Source organism: Struthio camelus, chromosome 2 (assembly GCF_040807025.1).
Source record: "Struthio camelus isolate bStrCam1 chromosome 2, bStrCam1.hap1, whole genome shotgun sequence".
Lineage (NCBI taxonomy): Eukaryota > Metazoa > Chordata > Aves > Struthioniformes > Struthionidae > Struthio > Struthio camelus.
The window spans coordinates 57747791-57771466 of record NC_090943.1 but is presented as its reverse complement, the minus strand read 5'-3'; the positions used below and the strand labels follow the sequence as shown (position 1 = coordinate 57771466).

The following is a 23676-nucleotide window of genomic DNA, read 5'->3' as shown; positions in this document are numbered from 1 at the left end:
TTTCAGTGTATTAGTGGTGATTTTCTTTGCTAATCTTTTCTGTTGTCTTTTTGGCTCTATGTTGCAGTTCATTATATATGTGGCTCTTCATTCAGTGTCGTAGATAAACTCAAGTGAAATGTTTCTACTTAGGTTTGAATGCATGTTAGCTGAGCAGATCCGATTGGTTTAGCTCTGTCAGCTACCACAGTGAACTACAATATTGATTAGAGAGTATTGGTATTGAATTACAGGCTTAACGTGCACTAAATGCTATTGTGATCTTTCTTAAAGAGTGTTTGACCTCTGTGCTGGCTCCCGATATGTGTACAAAAGCTGTAATACTGGACAACTTCTGAGCAGGAAACCCTTCCTTAAGTGGAGGCCTACTAGAAGGCTTTTTATTGAATGACTAATAAGCACTTTACAGTTAATGTAATGCTTTTTCAAAGTGAAACAGGACATTTTACAAGCATTAGATAGTTTTTCAGCGACTTTGTGAAGTAGCTCAAGTTTTTGTATGTTTTCTTGTGGAGAAGTGCTTCATCTGTGTCTCAGTTAATTTACTCAGGTTGTTAATAATGGTGGAAAGTAGACATTAGCAGTGAAAGTCAGTAAAAGACTTGAAGTCGATTATAGGTTTCCTATGCAATTCATTGTAGCCCAGATTTTATCTGAGAAATCTCTCCTTAATTCCAGGTGCCAACTGGTCAGCGATGCCTTTTGAGCAATTGTCTCCCCTGTGTGTCCCCCTTGAACTCCTGGTATAAAACTTGGATATTTTGTGGATATGCTTGTAACAACACATATGTATTTTGTGTGGGAAAAGCTGCATAAATACGTGGCAAGTTAACACTGAGTAACTGCACATTTTTATCTGAAAGGAAAACGTGGGAATATTTTTTGGGGCGGGTTAAAAAAAAAAAAAGGCACACGCCCACATGTGGCTTGTGAAGTGAAATACTATCATCTACCATATCACCATATTTCTCTTTATATAGATAGAACTTAAAGCTTAATTAATGAATATGTTTCGCAGGAAATTATTAGTGGTTAAATGTCATCAAGTTTATTTGCTGACTTATGCAAACCTTTTGTTGGAGCAAGTTTGTGTACTCTGTGAAAAGGAAATTCTCCCCAGCCCCCCTCCCTCCCTCCCTCCCCACCCAAACTGTATAGCCGATTCCACTTAGACTATTACCCATCCTGTTATGTCATGGGCCGTATGGATCCTTTTTAAGTTCCTTGATAAAATTAGTCAGTACTATCACAATACGGAATATTTTTCCTATTGGTTGATAAAGTTTCTCAGTTCAGTGTTTAATGGAAAAAAGAGAGGATTTAGGCCGAAGGGTGTAAGATCGAGAAAATCAACTCTGAAGCTTTGAAACTTAAGCTTCTGGCTTATTAGTCATCAAGGGCTGCCTGGGATTTCCTTAAAGGTTGAATGTCTATATCTGGAGATTTATGTAGGTGATTGCTCTATTTCCATTTCACAAAGCCTGATTGCAGGTAAAATAGCAAATTGCAATTCTACTTGCAGCAGACTAACATTTACTACGTTTAGTTGAAAGAGTAGGTTGCACTGGAAAGATGACGACCTACGTGACCAATAAGATTTTTCCTGATATTTCTGATGATTGTGATACTGTCATTGAAATAAATTGTTTTGTTCTAGTAGTAACATATTTGCATGTTTCCTTTCTGTGCTGGCAGCCAGTAAAGTAACAGCTTTTAGTCACAGAGGCTTTTACAGATCTCTGACTGATTTTTGGAGTGGTGTGTTTTTGTTATTGTTGTAGTTTTTGTTTTGTGATCACATTCAATTAATAGTGTCATTATCATTGCCCTGTTCTACTTTAGTGAAAACGCTTATTCTTCTTGTTGTGTGGCCTTTGAGGTTATATTAAGAATGACTGATTGGCGATTGCTACATTTTCTCTAAAGCAGACATTCTGACCCTTCAGCGTTAGACAAAAAGAAACTTTAAGACCACTTTTTCCACCGTTTTGAGTGGAAACAGAGTGAATGTTATGAATTCCAAGTTCAGAAGAGTAGATTGAGAAACTCTGTTTTGTTATCATTGGGGTATGGGACCTGCCATTGATTTTTAGTTTTACCCTACTGCTCTTCCTACTAGAGTTCAAGAAAAAAAATGTTATGCCATCATCACTGGCTAAATAAATAGTTGCTTAAATTCCCATAGCGTAGTTTTGAGAAAAAATTTACTGGGATTTCTAGAGATGTTCAAGTGCGGCAATGTACAGTTAAAGGAAACTCATCTGAATTACTTCACGGGTCCTTTCCAAAAATGTACTTTTTAATCACAATCGGCACTTCTTTAACTGGGCACCTCTTGAGGTTTCTGTTCAGGCTCCTAGTCATAAGCAGGTCTGCCCTGGAAATTTTAGTATATGAACGCTGTTGTGGAGTGTCATGGAAGATAGAAAACTGTTGTAAAAGCCTGAGCAGGTGTTCATCTAATGAAGATTTTCAGAGAAAAATATAACTGTTAGAAAAATGAGATTTTTTTACTAATGCTTATACTAGGTAATACACGTAAAAATAAGAATCTGCTTTTATTTCTATAAAAATTGAATCCTGTATATGTTTATGCTCACTGATCTGCTGCTATCCGTTTAAAGATAGCTTCAATGATGCTTAATATGGGCAAAGGCCTTTTATAGTCCTCTAGCTAGAACTGAATGCATGTACTGTGAGAAAATGCTTTTTTAATATGTTATATCAAATGCAATTACATGAATCTGATAATAGCTAATCAAAGTGTGCCATTTTGTATACTTTTTTCTTTTTGCATACATAACCTAGCCCGGTAAAAGCACTGCTGGTGGAGATACCATCCAAGAAACACTATTGGAAATGCTATACTGTGGCCCACACCAAGAGTGCAATTTTTGCAGATATACCCAAGATAGCTGGTTAAAATGTAATTTGGGAACGTGTAATGACATCACCCCCGCATCCCAGAATCGCCCCAGAATTTGAGGTAAACTGGGCCGGTTTGCATTCCTTTGTGGCTGTGCTGCTGTTAATATATGAGTGGGCCACATGAAAACTAACCTATGTTTGCCTCTCCTTTCCTTTCACGCGTTTTGTAGAATTAAAAAACCAAAAACAAAAAGCTTTCTTCTCCCCTGCATGTTACGTTTCATGTTAATTCTCTGCATTCTAGTTCAGCTTCCTGCTTACTTTCCAAAAAGATAACGTTGAAACTTTTGCCCCGTTGAAATCAACAGCAAAAACCTCTGACCTCACTGTAATCAAAATTTTTCTCTCTAAATCTGTAGTGTTAAAGCAAGGCGGTTTTAGGAGATTTGATTAAATGAAATAGATTTTTTTTTTTTTTTAAGTTTCGGTATACTGTAAGCATGTGAATCACTAAAATATAAAGTGTGTTTTTGTTTTGTTTTGTTGAGAGTGAGTGTTTGGGTAAATAAGGTAGCATCCGTAGTGTGGTATTTGTCACGTGTTTCTTTTAATGAACCAGAGAAAAGATTTACAGCTTTCTCTTCTTTTTATTTCTTGATAATCTGTTTGACAGCTGTACGTAGAGGCTGACCATAGAGTAGATCCCATGTCAGCATATTTTCCATCTTCTCTTCTGACAGGCGTAAACACGTATGACACGCGGCCATATCTAGGTCATTCCCATTTACTTGTATGCTACATTTGGTTTAATTGCTTTGGATCTTTCTCAAGTTAACTGGATTGCTGGAATACGTCAATGTTGGATTCCCTCCCCCTCCCTTTATCACAACAAGGATCCATTAAACCACCATCTCGTGGTCTGTGCTGCTATAACTTCTGTAATTTCTTCAATAAAAATTTTTTTTTATTGCATCAAAGGCTGTTATTAGGTCAAGAAGAGCCATCTATACTACATATTTGTTTGTTCAAGGCTGTGGCACCAGAGCCGAAGCGCTGTGTTTCCTCAAGGCCTCTTGAGGAGGACGAGCTGTGAGAAAGTTAAAAGTGAAACCAAGGAGCATAAACTCTTATTTAAAAAGAAAACTTCTTGCAGTGCTCTTGGTGTTTGTGTGTGTGTGGGTGTTTTTTTTTTTTTTTCCTGTCTTGCTGAGCGGCAATACTGCTTTATCCTAAATACCCCGTAGCGTGGATATTGGAAACATTTTTAAGTGTTTCACTTGCTAAACAACTGAAGTTCTAGCGAAAGTCAATGAAACATAGTGACTTTTGAAAACTGTCCCCATAATCTTATGAACATACCGTTTACCACGCTGTTTTCCTCTGCAATTTCAGACAGCAGTATTTTATATGCTTCCAGGAGTGACACTCTCTCATGACTTTTAAAAACTGTCAGTGACTGTTTCTCGGTTGTCCTTCTAAGCAATGTTCTGGATTAGACTTTTTTCTTTTACATGTTCCCCCCGGCCCCTATCTTCCATATTCTTTTAAACTCCCAAATACTGAATTGTAAGCTGTAGCTAAGAAATACTGTGCAGATGTTTCTGACATCATTTGCTCTGAAATTGTCCCATGTGCCCCAGTCCAGGTAACCTCAACAGTCCTGCAGGAGGAAACAAAATTATTGCATACAGGGTTACAGATGTTGGCTTATTCTCTCCCAGAATAGACTGCGTGTTTTATCCTGATGTCATGCTTTCATCCCCCAATGATGTCAAAGTGTTAATAGTCATTAAATGAGAAATGGAGTTTGCTTAATCACTGAGAGACAGCTGTCAAATCTGTACTTAACTTGACAGTATATTTTTTCTTCTTCAGCAGGAAGAGAATTATTTAACCTTTTCCTTATTACTTTAGTTAAAGAAAATTAACTTGATTTTTACTGTCATAAAGCTGCATTTTCTCTTTACTTTACTAAAATGATTAGTAACTATTTTAGTAAGCAGGTACTAGTAATGTAGCTTGCTAATTAGTAAGCAAGAAAACTTTTTTCTATATTTCTCTTAAAAACAGGTTTTAGGAGAAAATCATGATGCGTTTGATATACCTATAAGCTTTTACAAAAATTGTTCTTCAGATACAGGCACCCAGTCATGAAATGGCTGGGACATCTTCTTGGTGCTTCATCAAATTCCTCATCTTGTGGTTTGGGCCCCATCAACCAAAACTGCTCCCCAAATGTTTGGTGCTTGCACTATAAACCCAGCAGAATAAAAAAGTAAATAGTTATTTCTGTGGCAGCACTCTACTTTAATAAGCCTTTTGTAAATACAATTCAGCTCTCTTTTCTACTGCTTTCCCAAAACAGTCGTTACTTAAATGTCCTGATTTCAGGAGCAATTTTACGAAATTCATTTTCAGTTTTGTGAACAAGAAAAGGGACTACTCTTTAACCAGTTCTTTTCTTTGTAATGGGTGTATCTGTAAATCTTCCTGTGATGTGTAAAGTGATGATAAATTAATGATTTTTGTGTTTTCATGTCGTACCAATGGATAGAGCAGGTGTGATTCTCTAAGGCCCCGTTACTTGCTGCAAATGTGCCATCCTGAGATGATGTTTTATATATTACCTACTTTACTGAGTTTGTTTTGAGTTTTGCTTTTTTCTTTTTTCTCTCCAATGTGATTACTGAAAATCTAGCTGACCCTTCATTTCGCATGTCTCATTTCCAGCGTGTCCTGAAGCACAGACGTTTCTTTTTGTAACCCTTAGCAGAATTTAATCTGTTAAATGTAATTTTTCACCATCTTGCTAATGCAACTGGGAAGTCTGTAGGTTTGTTCTGTGTACTGGGTCTTTGTTTCTCTGAAGTGCTCCTGTATGCTGTTGTCTGCCTCTGGAAGTCAGTTGTCTGTTTTAATTAGGGAGTGAATTATGCTCATTTATTTACTTAATCTGTTGCCTTTCCTGTATTCCAGTTTTCCAGTTTGAAACTGAATTCCATATCAGTGGACTTGCACCTCTCTGTGACCAGTTGGTTGTACTTTCCTATGTAAAGGAGATTTCAGAAAAAACGGTAATTCTTTTTGTTACAGTTTGATCACAGCAACAAACGGTCTTGTGAGCTGAGGCTTAAACTAGATGCGTAGATCTGATTATCTGGGAGAGGATTTGTAGTCAGCTTGTAGTGAACAGTGCTTGAAACTTCTCTGACCTATCAAGTAGGGTCAGCAGAGGTTATGTTGAAGACTAATGTATTTACCTTTAGAAGTCCTATCTGGTTTCCTTTGTTTCTTGCAGGAAGCAGAAAAAGTCATACTAGATATTCTTTCTGTCTTTTTTTTTCTCTCTTTTTCTTTCTCTCGCCTTTTCTCTTTTCTTCCTGGTATTTGTATAGCAGAAGAAATGAAGGATTTTTTTTTTTTTAAAGCCACAGGAGAGGCTTGGTGACACTGCGTATTAGAAGAAACGAGTAGTGAAGTTGATCAACTCTAACAATAGGAGTCACTGTGGCAGGGGTGGGATAAATTAATGCAAGAGTTGTTCTCCTTGCTTGCCAGACCTTAGTGTGTACATGAAGATATTTGTGTGCATAGGCAGAAATTAGAATTCATGTCTGTGGTTTTTACTGAGAGAGTGTGAGTGAGTACTTTGTCTGTCTCCTACCTTTTTTTTGTATTGCAAAATAAAAGGAGAGGTAGTAGAGGAAATCCTTGAAGTTGCAGTGTTAGAATGGCAGATGCTCTTGATCGTCTCTTTGATAGGATGTCTGCATTAGACGATCATCACCATAGTAACCTTAAGTAACTTGGTGCACATGTTGCTAGGCAATGAAATGCTGTAGGTTCAAACAAATGCTCAAGCCTACTGAAATCAATAGGGTTAGCTCCTAGCTCTACTGCAGGATGTCAGACTATTATTTCTTTATTTATATTAAGGAGAAAAATAATGTCACAGCAGTGTTTCCCAAGAGAGCCAGTGCAGTAGTCTTCTAGTGCCTGAGAGTCAGTGAAAGAAAAGGAGGTAAACAAACGGGATAAGGAAGAGGGAGGAAAAGGTAGGTTGAAATGGTAGGAAGAAAGGAAATAGGGAGTCGTTATTAACAAAAACAGTAGCGTTGGAAGGGAGGTAGTATAAAGCAGGTAGTAACTGAGACAGGTTAAATTCATTCTGACTGCTTCAGGAAAGAAAGATGAAAAAGAATTTCAGGTAATGTGACAGTAATAGAACATAGCAAAGAGGTTTGTCATATATTTATTTTTTATTTGCCTTTAAAGCAAACACACAGAAAAAGCCAGACCAAACAGCAAACCCCGGTTGCTCAACTTTGATAACTTTCTAGTCCTCTCAATAATTATGGTAAGGAATCAAAAGAATTTTTCTTTCTGATGCTATGACTCTGCCCTGGCTTGGTCAGAAGCCCTTCATCAGTCTTGGGCTCAGCGGCAGGCTGAGCCTGCAACGGAAGTGCCGCTTCCTACTTACAAATGGCTCTGGGTTTCGAGGAGCACTGTTGGTGTTATGCTTGGTTTCACAGCTCTCAGATGACAACTTTTTATTTGTTATATATCAGATCAGATTTGAACTTTAAAGTTTGCTTGATTTTTCATTTACAATTAGAACAGTTAAACTAGGACAAGATGCGAGTGATGCTACTGCTGAATGGGTAGGGTGAAAGCAGTGTAAAGTCACTTCTTACGTTATCTAGTTCTTCCATACTGTACTTAGTTTTAGTTCACAGCCAGAAGTATAAAAAAAAGGATTGTCTTAGACCTTGAGTTAATTAAAACTACAGATAGATGAAGCCAGCAGTTTTCCCTGGATAGAAAATGAAAATCCATGGTGTCATCTTACCAAAATGGCCTACATTACACTTCCCAAGTTCATGTTACTTAAGATCAGCAGCATGCCAAGGGTTTTAGGTTATTCTAGGATTAATTTTGCCCCTACTGCTGCTGGATGCTTAAAAGTGCAATTTTAAACTCCGGGTAGTAGCACTGAAATAACATTATTTCGTAGAGCATGACCCCAGTTGAGAATATGACTTAAATTTTGGAATTCCAGTGCTTGTTGAATGCACTGGTTGATGGTCACCTGTGATACCTCTGAAAACTTCTGTGACCAAGAGCAGAAAAATAATGAGCAAATTTAGGAAAAAGTTTAGACCTGTGCCTGTCTAAGCCGCCTCCTCTGGGCTGATCTGTTCAGGGGAAGCAAGTCAAAAGTAGGAATAACTTTCCTATGTGTTTCAGCTGCAATTATAGCTACTCAGTGGAGTGTAGCTTTACAACTTGCATAGTTCACAACTGAATACCCAGTGCAAAGTGAATAGTGGTACTGGGAGTTTGGGAATATTTGCGGTTGACGAATTTCAGTCCTAGTCATAGGTGACAGTCAGTTGGTATTGGTAAGGTAAACTGCGTCGGATGCAACTGAGATGTTTGCATTTTGCTAGGAAGTGGAATGTTGCGCAAGACCTAGACTGGATATTGTACAACCGCTACCTGAGTCTTGTGAGGAGATCTCTTCAGATGCGCTAACAGTGAGAGGATTTCAAGAAAATGAATGTAGAGATTATCATTTAGGTAGGTGATCTTAATATTATTTTGTTTTGTTTTCGTAACTTGGTTAAAAAGGGACTTCATTTGTGAAGAACCAAAGCTTCTGTGTCACTTTTGTACCATCTCCTTGAATAACTGTCTGTAACTCCTTGTGACACTATTGCTGAGTCCTAAGTGTAAGGTGGAAATCAGCAATGACCTCTCATGTTAGAGATCAAAGATCTGTTTTGCCTGCAAAGAGGGGCATGTTTAAACATCATGATTTGGAATGCCATATGGTAAGACAGACATATTAGGGAAGGGAGGAAGACAGATCTCACGTAATGGGCCAGTATCGTAGAAGGCAATGCCTTTGACGGAGGTATATTCAATATGATCCACAAGATTTCTCAGGGCTCTTTAGACAAATTTAGGTCTTCAGGAATAGTGACATGAATGACACAGTATCAGGAAAAGCTACTTTAGAGCAAAAGATGGAATAAATGTCATTTGAACAGTAAGATGTACCTCGATAGCTTCTCTATATTGATAAAGCTATCAGCATATAGCAGATATCAGAATGGTAAAATCTCACAAACAGAAACTGGAGCTTGGCAAATTCTGCCTGTAAGATGAGTTTAGTTATATATCAGTCCAGGAGATTAAACCTGGACAGAATATGTACTGGAGAACATGGTGAATTCTTGATCACTTACGAGGTTGGTTGGTTGGTTTGTTCTTTTTAATGAAGATGGGATGATTTTCTGATATATGTGCTGTATGTCAGAAATATGCATTACAAGGCTGAGGCAGAATTTCTTAGTGCAGATTATATTGCCTGTGTTATATAAAAACGTTCCTTCTGGCTTTTAAAATCCATGAATCTGGTTTTTAAACAACTTCTCTGGCAGCGCACTTCAAATCATAGGCTTGGCAGACCTCTTGGTGTACATCAATGCCCTTAAGTCACTGGAAATGTAGTATATCTATGCCTGATCTCCCAAAACGTCTCGATTCCTATCAAGAGAATTGGTGATTCCATTGAGATTGCTTTGTGCTTGTCCCTAAGCAGTGCCCTGATGCCCACAGTTGTGTTTTGCTGCTTAATGCATATTCTAATTAATTTGACAAGTCTAAATTTTTTCGGAAGGATTTTAAACAAGCATTATTTTGTATGTTGCTTATGGATAGGGAAGCGTATTTGTATGCACGTATTTGTAAGGGTTGGGGGATGGGTTTCACTCCCATACCTGCAAAATATTGATACTGTTTCTTCTTCTTTGTAAAAAGAATAACTATTCTGAGCAATCATCTTCTGTGCTGGATTTTACCTTTGAGTACGTTTTTTACTTTGAGCTTACTCAAAAATAAAGGTGTATGGTATAAGCAAATGCATTATACATAGAACCTTAACTTATAGCATTGCAAATGCTTTGCTGTAATGTTGTGCTGTGTCCCCAGGGGTTATGGCATCTATCATTTATGCTTTTGATGGCCTTGACCTTGATGAGGAGGATAAGTTTATTACAGGCTATGTAGTGTTATAGTCCTCTAAAAGTATGAGTGTGTTCTAAACCATCATAAAGTTTACACATAGTGGATGAATCAGAATTTGCAATAAGCTATAGGGATTTTTTTGAAAGCTATTTTGCCATTCAAACCAGTGTTAATTTATTGGAGAATACAGCTTCCCAAACAAACATGTTCTGCAGGAGTATCTTTACTATCTGGCTTGTCTCTCCTTTTTTTTTTTTCTTTTTTTTCTTTTTTTTTTTTTTTTTTAACTCCCACTGTAGAAAGTACTGAAAACCAGGGCTTTACTTTAGGAAAATATAATAATAATAAAATTGTCTATGCTTTTGCAGAGTATTCGGAAGGTGAATCACTTTTTTATATCATCAGCCCAAGAGACGTAGTTGTGGCTAAAGAACGGGACCAAGATGACCACATTGACTGGCTTCTTGAAAAGAAGAAATATGAAGTAATCTTTACAACATTCTTTTCTTCAGGCTTTCCTGGCTCAGAAGTTGTGGTGGGAGGGCAACTTTGCAAGCTTATTTGAATGAGTTCCTGTTCCTACAGTCACTGCATAAATGCTTGCAAGGGCAGCTATTGTCCATGTAAGGATAAACCTTCTTTATTGTAGAGTGCTTTATACCCCCAACTTGCTTCAAACCTGAATCCACCCCTACAAGGGCTGCTGCTTGCCTCCGTGGCCTCTGAGAGACAGCTAGATTTCTAACTGGAACGGTGCTTCTGAATTGCACCCCAATGAAGCAGCTGAATTAGAGGCTATGAATACTATTCTCAGCATCAGATGTGAAATGTGTTGGATGTCACTAAAAATTATTAGAACTGGATTTTTTGAGTTTTAAAGCACTGGAACAGTTAACTGATGAGCTATGTGGGTATTTTTCTAGATTTATCCAAACTGAAGGAGAGAAGAAAATGGACTTGATGGGGGATATTGGAGGTTCCCATTCTAAATTGCTTCTGCTGTGGAACAAGAATGGTGCTTTAGGGCACTATGCATTGCTCCACGTTACTTACTGCCAGTGTTGAAATGTTTAACAGTAAAATAAAAAAGGCTCAAACTGTAGGTGTTGGTGCTGAAAGTGGCCTTACTCACAGAGAAGCAGAACTAATAGGAAAAGCAAGGATATACAGCTTCCTTGGCAAAAGCAACTCAGTATTTAGTTAAGTATTGGTAGGTTTAAGCATGTATATTTCAACACCTAAATTAATGCTGATAAATCCTTACAGGCGATGTCAATATGTGCACAGTGTTCTGGATTCTTATGGTCCGGGAGTTAATCATTTAGGGCATTTGCTGCAATGCATAAAGTAATTTGCTCCTTCAGATGTTATTTGTTGGATGCCCATAGTAAGAGGAGAAAAATGTGGGAAAGCCATTCAGCACTTGTTCCTTTTGTTGATGCAGTCATGATATTCCTGATGCAGTTTTGTTTAAATCCTTGTGGATGCTTTCACTTCTGAATAGTGAACTCATATGAGTGTTGCTTTACCATTTATGAATATCATAGTATTTGGTCCCTGCAGACTCCAGCAGTTTGCCAATGACAGCTATGGGCATGTGTCTTGGTGAAGGCCATTCAAGGTAGTAGGTAGCTTGTGTTGTTAGAGGTTTCATTTTTCTTTGCAAAAGTGCCAGTTTTGTTTCTCTACTTTCAAAGGAGGTAGAAGATCTGCAAGTGACACTTAAGAAAAATAAGTGCTTCTGCCTAGAGAAGGCTTTTGGGGTGGGGGGTGGGGGGACAGAAAAGCACCCTTTCACCTCTTCCTTTCCCGATGTGTGTGGTGTGTGTTTTTTTTTTTTTTTTGAAGAGTTCTCATTTGAAAATGATCCAGTGGGATTGCACTGTCTGTTGTGCTGTAGACTTGATTTGATCCTAATATAGTAATGTGGAGTGAACCCAGATGGAAACAAAAATAGTTTTCTCTTTGGTTGACTGCTTTGTTTGAGTATGAATTCAAAGCTGTTCATCCAACCATGGCATTAAAAATTCTAGTGCTTTAAACACCCTGCTCTGAAAAACAGTGGATATATGCAGTTCTAGAGCTTTCTTTATTGAAGGTTTATTTATTTGACTGGTATGTCTTTTTCCACTTGATAACAATAGGAAGCTTTGATGGCAGCTGAGATCAGTCAGAAAACCATAAAAAAACACAAGATTTTGGTAAGTCTCAAAACTCTTATTCAAAACAAAGCATTTGATGCTGCTGTGAGATGCTACAAATGCATTCCCTGTTCCATACCCCACCAAACAATAGCTGTTAGGCATACTCCAACTAGCATTCGATTTCCTAATTTCAGCTGCAGAAGCAGGAATGTGTGAAACACAAAAGGATCTGGATTTTATGAAGGTGCCATTGACTTTAAAAAGAAGAGAATTGCACTTTGCTGCTGATGGGCTTTTTTGTTTGCTTTTATTTTTGTATTAAATTTCCTGCTGTTTCAAGTAACACATAGAATGACAATATTTGAGAATGGGTGGGGGAGGTGACGCATTTCTCTTTAACTTTTACCTTTTACAAGTAACAGGGTTTTGGCAGGAGTTTCAGAGGGGTAAATGGAAGACCTTTTAAATCCTATTGAAATTCAGTTGTGGTTTCACATCTAGCTCTCTCATGGTACTTTGCGATTCTCATTTGTTAATATATTTAAGCTCCTTCGGTCCTGTATAGTTATTTCCCCATGTTTATAGTTCTTTCACAGAGCAATAAAAGGTATCGATGCTTAAAAAAAAATGGTGTGAGGAGGTGGGGGACAGATAATGTAACACCCACAAAAGCATCACTAGTTTCTAGCTCTCTCTCAAATTAACCTAGATGTGAACAACTTGATATTTCTTGAATACTGCTGCTTCTTTAAATGTGAAGTGTCGTACTTAAGTACAAAGTATTAGTAGAAGTGTTTAATATATAGCCAGATTACTGCTATAGTATGCATTTTGCATGTCAATTCATCTAAAAAATTCTTTTCCTTTTGTGTAATTCAGAGGTCGGATCAAGACCTAGTGGCATACTATCCCCTATTGTAGAGGTTGCATGATTTAGTTGCTTTGTGACCCTTGCAAAAGAAAGAATTCCTAAAGGAGGTCCTGGCAATATAGTGGGGGGGGGGGGGGAGGCGAGAACAAAAGCTTTTTTCTTGGTTTGCAAAAACTTGTTCCATTAGGACGAAAGTCAGTGTGGTAGAGTAGAGTGTTGTAGAGTGTTTGAGTATTTGGTGTCTGATGCAAAGCCCCTTGAATACGTTGAAGGTAAAAAACATTGACATCAAGCCCAAAGTAAAGGATTAGCGGTATAGGTGTTTAAAAGGACTTACGCTTTCTGTGCTCAGCAGCGGCTGCACTGACACCACGCTCACAGCACCTGGCAAGTCTGTTCTTGGGGATTTTACAGGCTACAATTATGCTTACAGCCCCTCTGTACCTCCTTAGCAGAATTCAAGGGCCCTATATAACTGAAGGTCCTGCAGCCCTTTTCCTTGTACTGTCTTCTCTGCCCACTTGGGCATTGGCCCACAGCATTTTGGTCAAAAATTTAAAGTTGCACCTGAGAAAACTTTCACAAATGCTTTATTTTTGATGAAAACAAGGCAATTTATTTTTATCATTGTACTGTTTGAGGAAAAAAACGCATAAATATATATATATATATGTGTGTGCCTAGCAAATAATTTTTACAGTGAGGCAATGTGATAAACTCTCAGGAAAGGGAACTTAGTATGTAAATGAAAACAGATCTTTAGGCGAAGCACATCCAGTGTGATTTAGTGCTGTTATAAAAGCCTGTTATCTTACCTAGTTGCAATTCTCTACCACTGCATAATAAAATGTGCTGCCTGCTAAATTATCAGTAATTCCTTTACTTCACGGAGTAGTACTAGCACTTTTGTTCTCAACAAATATTTCTTTTTCCCTGATGCAAACTTGTGTGTTGACAAAGAAGGTTTCTCATGCTCTTCCTGGTGTTTTTATTCCTGAGATAATTAATACGAGCACTGAATGATCAGCTATGCGTTTTGAACAATCCTTAACGTGTAGAAGTGGCACAGCCTTCCCAGTGTCAATGAGGTTATGAGAATTATTTAAAAGAGCATCTTAGTTTAAAGGTGTGAGTGGTCTGGGCAGGTATCTTGTGTCTACTGTTTTGTGGGCCCTACATCTCATGGGGAACTGGAGTGTCACTTAGAACTGGTGCTTAACCCAACGACAGTGCATACAGCTGAAACAAGTGTCACTGTGGCAATAAAGTCCTCAGCTTCCAAACTTTATAAATACTGGCTTATTTTTATCCCCTTTTTCTTTAGGACATTGGTTTGGCCTATATTAATCATCTAGTGGAGAGAGAAGAATATGATCAGGCTGCTCGGTAACGTATTAAAGATTTTCTTTGCTCGATAAAGAGCGTCTGTCTGAGAAAAAGAGAAAGTAATTATTGATTCTGAAGTACATTGTGATGTTGATATTCCAGATGCTCTGGAATTTCTGAAGTTTCAAAACAGATACATTAGTGTGTCCTATATTTTCCTGCCTGAAGCAACCCAAAAAGCGCTGTAATTGTTTTTAAGTTTAATTAGAATTGAGACACAAATATTTTTGAACGTACACCTTTATTCCTCAGAATCACATTAGATTTTTCAAAATTTACGTTTAGTTTGGAAGTTGGTAAGTTCAAGTTTACCAGGATCAGTATATGTAACACCGAAAACAATTTGTGGTTACTTGGGTGTAAACAAAAATGTGAAATTTGGGTATCCAGAGTAAGGCTCAGAAATTATAGAAGATCTGTGTTTTCATATACGTGTGTGTATGTGTACATATATGTGTATGTATGTATACATTTATCCTTTTAAGTGCTTAATTTTATTCAGCTGGAAGTTAAAAATTTAGCTAATTGTACCAATATGGCCCTAATCAGTAAAGGCGAATGCAGGGTAGGCAGTCAAGTCCTCTTAGATGCAACAACATTGAACAGATAGATAAGATCTGAAAGGAGGAGTATCTGCGTACTCCGCTTGAAGCAATGGTTGCCAAAATATGTGACCTTTGAAAGTGTCCTGACAGGGAGACGAAAGGAGAAAGGAACCCTTGCCATATGCTGCCACATTTGTAGTATTCTGTGTACAGACCTTTGTTCTCTCCCCTTTCATCTTCCTTCCAGAAAGTGCCAGAAAATTCTTGGCAAAAACACAGAACTGTGGGAATTTGAAGTTTACAAGTTTAAAGAAATAGGGCAGCTTAAGGTAAGTTAACTTGTATTTTGGAACTCATGCAACTGGCGTATTATATTTTTCTGCTTGTTTTCACGAAATATTTAAAGGATCAACATTTTATACGTATAGCATGGTAGCAGGGTACAACACTGTTTTTGAAATTCCTGGTCAAGATCCCTAGTTATACATGTATCAACATGAAGGATAACTGTACGTTAATAAGGCTCAAAACAGGGTAGGAACCATAGCATGTCCAAGTACTCACCTACCTATTTTTAACTTTTTGACACCCCACAAGTGAAGACATACCCCTAAGACTTTTACTTTCAGAGATGCTTACAGTTAGATATGCTGTTCCCACTGATTTTTTTTTTCATATTCCTTTTGAGTATGACCTGAAAAATCCTGCTCCAAATCTTTTAAGCAACAGAGGCCCTCTAGGTGAGGGCCTTCCCTGAAAATTAAAGTCCCTTGCCAACAGAGCCACAGCTCTGTTTATCAAAGAATAGTTAAATTGCAAGGCAACAGGGGAAGCCTGTGCCATTTGCTAGGAACGGTGGCAAGAGAGAGGAGCAGTCTGCCCTGTCTTGTGTTCTGCCTGGTTGCAAACCAGTAGCTACCATAAGGACACGCATTTGATGTGAGATTCTCAGTTAATAAATTGCCCAGGACATAAGGCTATAGCGCTGTCACTGCCAAACCAGTAGAAAACATTATGCACGCTCTCTTTGGTAATGTATGTACATTTACTTCTGAATTTTATGTCTTCCTATTCAAACTCAATGAGCCAAAAAGGACATATTATTAAGATCTCACAGCATGCAGTCCCTTGCTTATTTTGAGCTGTTTAATTCTGTTCCAGGAGTGCAAGTGTTTCAGCATTAAGGTTTTTAGAAATGCTTGGCTTTTATTTTAGAGTCATGCCAGTGCAAGAGCAGCCCTGTCTTGTTTATGAGTTCTTAGTGGTTCAGTGCACTCTTACCACACTGGAAGGTGAAATCTGATGTTTCTGTATCTATTTCAATCCAATAAAGGACCTGAGTGCAGGGACAGGTGAAGTTTTGATACACTACTTTTTAGTCCTTTTGGCTTTATTTTGTTTTTAGCTGCAAGTGCCTGGTATGGATGTTTTTCTTGTCCCTACTTATGTCACCCAGCACACTGTAAAATGCAAAAATATTTGCAGGATTGCTGCAAAAACATCTCAGTTGAATTACTGCCTTTCTAACCAGTTAGTTGTTTTCAGTGCTCTGAATGCAAACTGTAGAAAAACAAGTGCAGTATGTTACATTGCTCAGCTTGAAGCTGCAATTCTAGAATATGCCTATCTTCTTTTACTCTTGCAATCACGTATAACTTTTCCAAAGTTACTAAAAATCCCTGAAAATCCCTGAAAATGATAAAGGGTGAACTAACTAAAGTTAGATCTAAATGAAATGGTTCCTAAAAATGCTCACCTTCTCTTCTATGCTGTTTGGAATTTGTGCCTGTTTATCCAACCAGCAGGTACTAACTACAGTAATAAAAATAGCCTAAAATGGCTTCTGCTACTGATCACAGAATCACAGCACATTTGAGGTTGGCAGGGACCTCTGGAGATCATCTAGTCCAACCCCCCTGCTCAAGCAGGGTCCTCTAGAGCATATTGCCCAGGATCGCGTCCAGGCGGGTTTTGAATTCCTCCAGGGAAGGAGACTCCACTACCTCTCTGGGCAACCTGTTCCAGTGCTCAGTCACCCTCACAGTCAAGAAGTTTTTCCTCATGTTCAGATGGAACTTCCTGTGTTTCAGTTTCTGCCCGTTGCCTCTCATCCTATTGCTGGGCACCACGGAGAAGAGTCTGGCCCCATCCTCTTGACACCCTCCCTTCAGATACTTGTTCCCATTGATAAGATCCCCTCTGTCTTCTCCAGGCTGAACAGGCCCAGCCTGTTTCATTTCTCCCAGCCTTTCTTCAGAGGAGAGATGCTCCAGTCCCCTCATCCTCTTTGTAGCCCTCCGCTGGGCTCTCTCCAGTAGTGCCATGTCTCTCTTGTACTGAGGAGTCCAGAATTGGACACAGAACTCCAGGTGAGGCCTCCCCAGGGCTGAGTAGAAGGGCAGGATCACCTGCCTCGACCTGCTGGCAGCACTCTTCCTAATGCACCCCCGGATCCCATTGGTCGTCTTGGCCACAAGGGCACATTGCTGGCTCCTGGTCAATTTGGTGTCTGCCAGGACTCCCAGGTCCTTCTCTGCAGAGCTATTTGCCAGCAGGTCAACCCCCAGCCTGTACTGGTGCCTGGGGTTATTCCTCCCTAGGTGCAGGACCCTGCACTTGCCTTTGAACTTCATGAGGTTCCTCTCCACCCAGCTCTCCAGCCTGTCCAGGTCCCTCTGAATGGCAGCACAGTCTTCTGGTGTGTTAGCCTCTCCCCCCAGTTTAGTATCATCAGCAAACTTGCTGAGGGTGCACTCTGTGCCTTCCTCCAGGTCATTGATGCATACATTGAACAAGACTGGACCCAGGACTGACCTCTGGGGGACACCGCTAGCTACAGGCCTCCAGCTAGACTCTGCGCCATTCACCACAACCCTCTGAGCTCGGCCATCCAGCCAGTTCTCAAGCCACCTCACCGTCCACTCATCCAACCCACACTTCCTGAGCTTGCCTGTGAGGATGTGATGGGAGATAGTGTCCAAAGCCTTGCTGAAGTCCAGGGAGACAACATCCACTGCTCTCCCCTCATCTACCCAGCCAGTCATTCCATCATAGAAGGCTATCAGGTTCGTTAAGCATGATTTCCCCTTGGTGAATCCATGCTGACTACTCCTGATCACCTTCTTGTCCTCCAGATGCTTAGTGAGGACCTCCAGGAGGAGCTGTTCCATCACCTTTCCAGGGATGGAGGTGAGGCTGACAGGCCTGTAGTTTCCTGGCTCCTCCTTCTTGCCCTTTTTGAAGACTGGTGTGACATGGGCTTTCTTCCAGTCCTCAGGCACCTCTCCTGATCTCCAGGACCTTTCCAAGATGATGGAGAGTGGCTTAGCAACGATATCGACCAGCTCCCTCAGCACTTGTGGGTACATCCCATCAGGGCTCATGGACTTGTAGGTGTCAGGTTTGCTTAAATGATCTCTAAATCGATCCTCCTTGACCAAGGGGAAGTCTTCCTTTCTCCTGGTCCCCAGGGTCTGGAATTCCTGAGGACTGGCCTTAGCAGTGAAGACTGAAGCAAAGAAGGCATTCAGTATCTCTGTGTTCTGTGTCCATCGTCACCAGGGCACCCACCCCGTTCAGCAGTGGGCCCATGTTTTCCTTAGTCTTCCTTTTGTTATTGATGTATTTGAAGAAGCTCCCTTGTTGTCCTTGACATCCCTTGCCAGATTTAATTCCAACTGGGCCTTAGCCTTCCTTGTTGCATCCCTGCGTACTCTGACAACATTCCTATATTCCTCCCGAGTGACCTGTGCCTGCTTCCATCTCCTATATGCTTCTTGCCTATGTTTGAGTTTTGCCAGGAGTTCCTTGCTCCTCCATGCAGGTCTCCTGCCCGCTTTGCTGGACTTCTTACTCAGAGGGATGCACTGCTCTTGAGCCTGGAGGAAGTGATACTTGAATATTAACCAGCTCTCTTGGACCCCTCTTCTTTCTAGGGCCCTACCCCATGGGATTCTTCAGAGAAGGTTCCTGAAGAGGCCAAAGTTAGCTCTCCTGAAGTCCAGGGTTGCAATCCTACTTCTTACCCTGCTCCCTCCTTGCAGGATCCTGAACTCCACCATCTCATGGTCACTGCAGCCAAGGCTGCCCCTAACGTTCACATCTCCAGCCAGTCCTTCCTTCCTTTGTTAGTACAAAGTCTAGTAGCATGCCTCTCCTTGTTGGCTCCTCCATCACCTGTTCTAGAAAGTTATCGTCGGTGCTCTCCAGGAACCTTCTAGATAGTTTGTGCCTTGCTGTGTTGTTCATCCAGCAGATGCCAGGGTGGTTGAAGTCCCCCATGAGAACCAGGGCCTGTGATCGTGAGGCTACTTCCAGCTGTCGGTAGAAGGCCTCATCAACTACCTCTTTCTGATCAGGTGGCCTGAAGCAAACACCTACAACAGTATCACCCATGTTTATCTGCCCCTTAGTCCTTATCCATAAGCTCTCAACCTGCTCATTGTCAACACCTAGGCAGAGCTCCATATGTTCCGGATACTCTCTCACATAAAGGGCAACTCCACCCCCTCGCCTTCCTGGCCTGTCTTTCCTAAAAAAGCACATAGCCATCCATGACAGCATTGCAGTCATGTGAGCTATCCCACCATGTCTCTAACTGCAGTGAGATCGTAGCCCTGCGACTGCGCACAGTTCTCTAATTTTTCCTGTTTATTCCCCGTGCTGTGTGCATTGCTATACAGGCGCTTCAGAGGTATTCGAGTGTGCTGATTTCCCAGCAGGGGTGCAAGAGGATACCCCATAATCATGTCTTGTAGGTACTTCCTTGGCTGCATGCACTTGCTGGAGGTATCCCCACTTGAGCCCTGTTTTGCTGACTGCATGGTCTCTACAACTCTCCCCTTACCATGTCTTTCCTAGTTTAAAGCCCTCCTTACCAGGCTGGCCAGCCTGTTGGCAAAGACGCATGTACCCTGCTTAGCGAGGTGGATCCTATCTCTCCCAATCAGTTGTTGGCCTTCAAATAGGGTCCCATGGTCATAGAAACCAAAACCCTGTTGCCAGCCCTTGACCACCATTCCCAGAGGTCTGAAATCCTGTTTGATAGTTTCCAAGTTGCCCTTGGTATCGTTGGTGCCCAACGATGATGAGGAGGAGGTTATATTTGAGGTTTGGAGACAGAGTGTTTTCTAACACAAAGAAATGAAATTAAATGACCTTTGGATGATGTGTCCTTTGCTTTGGGATGTTTATTTTGTTTATGCTGTCACCCTCATCAGTTACTTGCGCGGTTTGAAAAGTTTTCTTAAAGAAATTTCCTTGTGTATGTAAGCCAATGCCTAACATCTGATGTTTCCAGTATAGCATGATATGCCACTAACCAAGGTGGTAGTGAAACTAAAGGTTTACGCTTTCTTTTCCTGCAGAATGACTTATTAGTGACACCCCAATGCCAAAGCCATTAGAACGTGGAGATTTTTTGTTTGTTTTGGTCATGTGATTCTTTTAGTGTGCGTGTATGTGTGTGTTCGTTCTGTACTCAAAGGGTTTGGATACCAGAGGCTGCGTTTTGATAACTTGGTCTCTCTTGTGTCTTCAGTGAATTTCCTGTAGCAAACCTTGTTATGGCAATTGCAGGATTTTAGAGCCTGGCTTCAGTGTAAAACCTGATGTCTCAGCTCAGACAGCTGAGGAAGATGAATTTGAAATAAGATGCCAAACTCTGTGAGTCTTTGCCACTGTGGCACGGGAAATACGCTCCATTCTGTCAGCTGCTGTGAGAACAGTAACTTCCTGCAGGGGTGCGGGATGATCAGCTAGAAGCAGGAATGTTTAAATGATAAAAATGTTGACTAGAGGACACATCAAAGACTTCACCTGACTGCGGTGGGCTTAGAACAGAACAAAAATATCCAGGCAGCCTGTTTGATCTCCTGGGTATGCTCTGAGGAATAAATGTTTGCGGTTTGGTCTTACCGATGAGAAATTTTAGAACGTCTCATGCTGACTTTTATATGGGGTTTCTGGTGTGTGTCTCACCCTTACAGCTATTGATCAAAAGTCAAAAAGCATGTCTTAAAGAGAAATGAAGGAAGGAAATGTTTCCGTGTATAGCCTCCTCTTTTTATTAAAGTCACTTTCTACTGTGGAGCACTTGGTTCAGGAATTGATACAAAGGCATCCTCATTCTGGAGCTGATTTTCTGTTTGCCCGACCTCACTCCTTAACTACTGCTTAAAAATAAAATAGAAAGAGTTTGTAACTTTCAGCACAGGTCTTAGTTCAGCTTTGTGCCTAGGCTTAAAAACAACTTGGGTGGTTCTCTGTCTTTGAGCACTGAGGCCAAACTGCAGGAGGCAGTTGCGATGTTTCTTTGAAGCAGGGGGACTTCAGGCAGGAGGGATTTCCTTCCCGAGACAGCCCAGCCCCTTCGTCCAAGAGCAGCTGCACTGCTCTGCAGTCAATTGTGCACAGAAATTGGAGCCAAGAGTTTCTGCAAAGCCTGTTGGACCAGACTCTTCATTTAGGAGGCAGCAGGAAGGTAGAAAGCAGATCTAAAAACAGAAGTTTGAGAACATCCCCTTTCTTCAAGTCTCCAGGTGATGTCCAGTGTCACTGCTTTCTTACTTTATGGTTGGAAGAGACCTTTTTGTGGGGGCTCAGGCATTTGATTCCGCAGGGCAGCCAGCAGGGGAGTGCCCCAAGTTCATTATTAAATTTCGTAACAGACGAGAGCTGATGCTGGCAGTGTACTGTCTTTTGGAAGACTGGCCAAGCTCAGATAGTGGGGAGAGGAGAGGTCTCCTGTGAGGGATGAGCAGTTAATTTTTGCAAAGTCATTAAAAAATTTTTTTTCATTCTTTTATTTTCATCTCCTTTTTCACATATGAATGGATGACTTCCACAACACATGTAACTTAGGCTATTGTTTTGATTTAAATATTGGGATAACTTATTGTGAACAGTCATTGCTGTTTGTAAAGCTGCAAGAAAAACTATGTCCTAGCGACATGTAATTTTTCCTGCTTTGTTCAATCCAGCAACATAAATCTGATAACAGAATGCTGCCACATCATATGCCATTAGGAAGCAGTAAGCAGCATCTTCGAGTATTTGGAGGAACTTCAGCAGTGTTGGACCTTCAGCTACAAGCCCCAAAGTCCCAACACAGCTGCTGGTGGCAGGGTTTGTTTTGGCAGGCTGTAATAACCTCTATTTGTATGGTAAGAGTGCTAATGAGACCCTGTGCTGAAATTCCCTAGTATGGACTGATTTTGTTCTGGCTGGGTTCTCATTTCTTGCCTGCAAGAATGCAGTTCCTTAGCAACTCCTAGAGAGCAACAGATTGCACTTGTTCAACCTTTCCAAAGGATGAACTCATTCATCCTTTCTCAAATTAATTTTCATTTGGGTAAGTAGAAATAGCTAGTGAAGCAAAACTCTTTATTAAATGTAGTTACTTCGCAGTACATCATGAATTATATGTATATGGTTTTCAGCTAAGGAATGTTCATACTTTTTTACGAGATAAAATAGCAAAATTGGACAGAATAGATTTTGCAAACTTGAATCTTCTGAGGGGTTTTATTTTCCAGCAGCTTGCAGTAAATGCTTGGCCTTCTGTACATCCAGCAGCTGACTTCCACATTTCAACTAATACCTTATCACTATTTTTCTAATGAAAGTTCTTTCAGGTAGGTAATGCAGTTCGAATATGTGCTATGTTAAAGCAAATTACATTAGGATGCTGTTTAAAATATGAATTTACAGAGCTTCTAGTGTTTACCGTGAGCCATGTTTGGGGACAAGGATGTTGCGTTTATTTCACAATAGTCCTTTTTTTTTTTTTTTCCCTATAATCAGTCTACTGGGATGTTATATGTCCATTCCCTTCTGACTCTTTGTTCTCTTTGCTCCTATAGGCAATTAGTCATTACTTGCCCAGACGGGATCCAGTTTTGAAACCTCTTATCTACGAAATGGTCCTGCATGAGTTTTTGGAAAGCGACTATGAGGTACAGCAGCCCGTAATGTAATGGTTATTACCAGCAAAATACCCTCAGCAGTTTAGAATTCTGATAGCAAATTCTCTGTGGTATTCAAACGATTGTCAATGGTCAATTCAACAATAATTAAAACAGAAAAAGATGAATTTTTTTTCAATATCTAAGAGAATAAGTAGAATGTTTTTCAGAGCACACAAATATTGTGAGATTGGTTACTTGTCATGAGCATTATTATTTTTAATTAATTTATTGTAGCACAAGTAGTAAAGGTGCTTCACAAAGCACGCAGCACCTGAAAGAGACTCAGCTTCATAAATCTTAATAACATTACTCTAAGAAGGACCATCTGTGTTCTCCACAGTTCATGTCTGTGGGCACGTAAAAATGGCTTAGAGGTGAAATGCAGCAGGTATCATCTCAAAGTCTTAGATGAGGCTTTGATGTTTTGAAACGTTCCTTAGGCATTTCAGTTACTCTCTCTCATACTTTTAGGGGTTTGCAACGCTGATAAAAGAGTGGCCTGGAGATCTCTACAACAACACAATCATAGTTCAAGCTGTAGTGGACCACCTGAAGAAAGATCCGCAGAATAGGACTTTGCTGAGAACACTTGCAGAGTTGTAAGTACAATTTTACACTATTACAAAAAAGTAAACTCATGTTAGTATCCTGTAGCTTATAAATATTTGACTAGCTTGCTGCAGCCTACAGAATATCAACCTTCTCTACTCTCCATTCCACTCCTCTGATTGCACAACTTAGCAATTCTTTTCCCTTCCTCAGAGAACATGCACAGAGTATGAAGGCAAAGAGTTTGGTACAAGATTAGATTTGCTATTTCTTATTCTAAAACAAATAGCTGGCATTGCTCTTTATGCTTT

The 23676-nt window shown here is 40.1% G+C and overlaps 1 protein-coding gene across 3 annotated transcripts in view; it reads left to right on the top strand.

The window, feature by feature from the left end:
- VPS41 (VPS41 subunit of HOPS complex) overlaps positions 1 to 23676 on the top strand; it is a 111996-nt gene that overhangs the window by 64957 nt on the left and 23363 nt on the right. For all 3 annotated transcript variants that reach the window (XM_068935936.1, XM_068935935.1, XM_009679432.2), the window contains 8 exons: positions 5845 to 5942; positions 8322 to 8451; positions 10272 to 10387; positions 12048 to 12104; positions 14243 to 14304; positions 15097 to 15178; positions 22712 to 22804; positions 23288 to 23415. In XM_068935936.1, coding sequence (XP_068792037.1) covers positions 5845 to 5942; positions 8322 to 8451; positions 10272 to 10387; positions 12048 to 12104; positions 14243 to 14304; positions 15097 to 15178; positions 22712 to 22804; positions 23288 to 23415 — 766 coding nt within the window. The remainder of the gene's footprint in view (positions 1 to 5844; positions 5943 to 8321; positions 8452 to 10271; positions 10388 to 12047; positions 12105 to 14242; positions 14305 to 15096; positions 15179 to 22711; positions 22805 to 23287; positions 23416 to 23676) is intronic.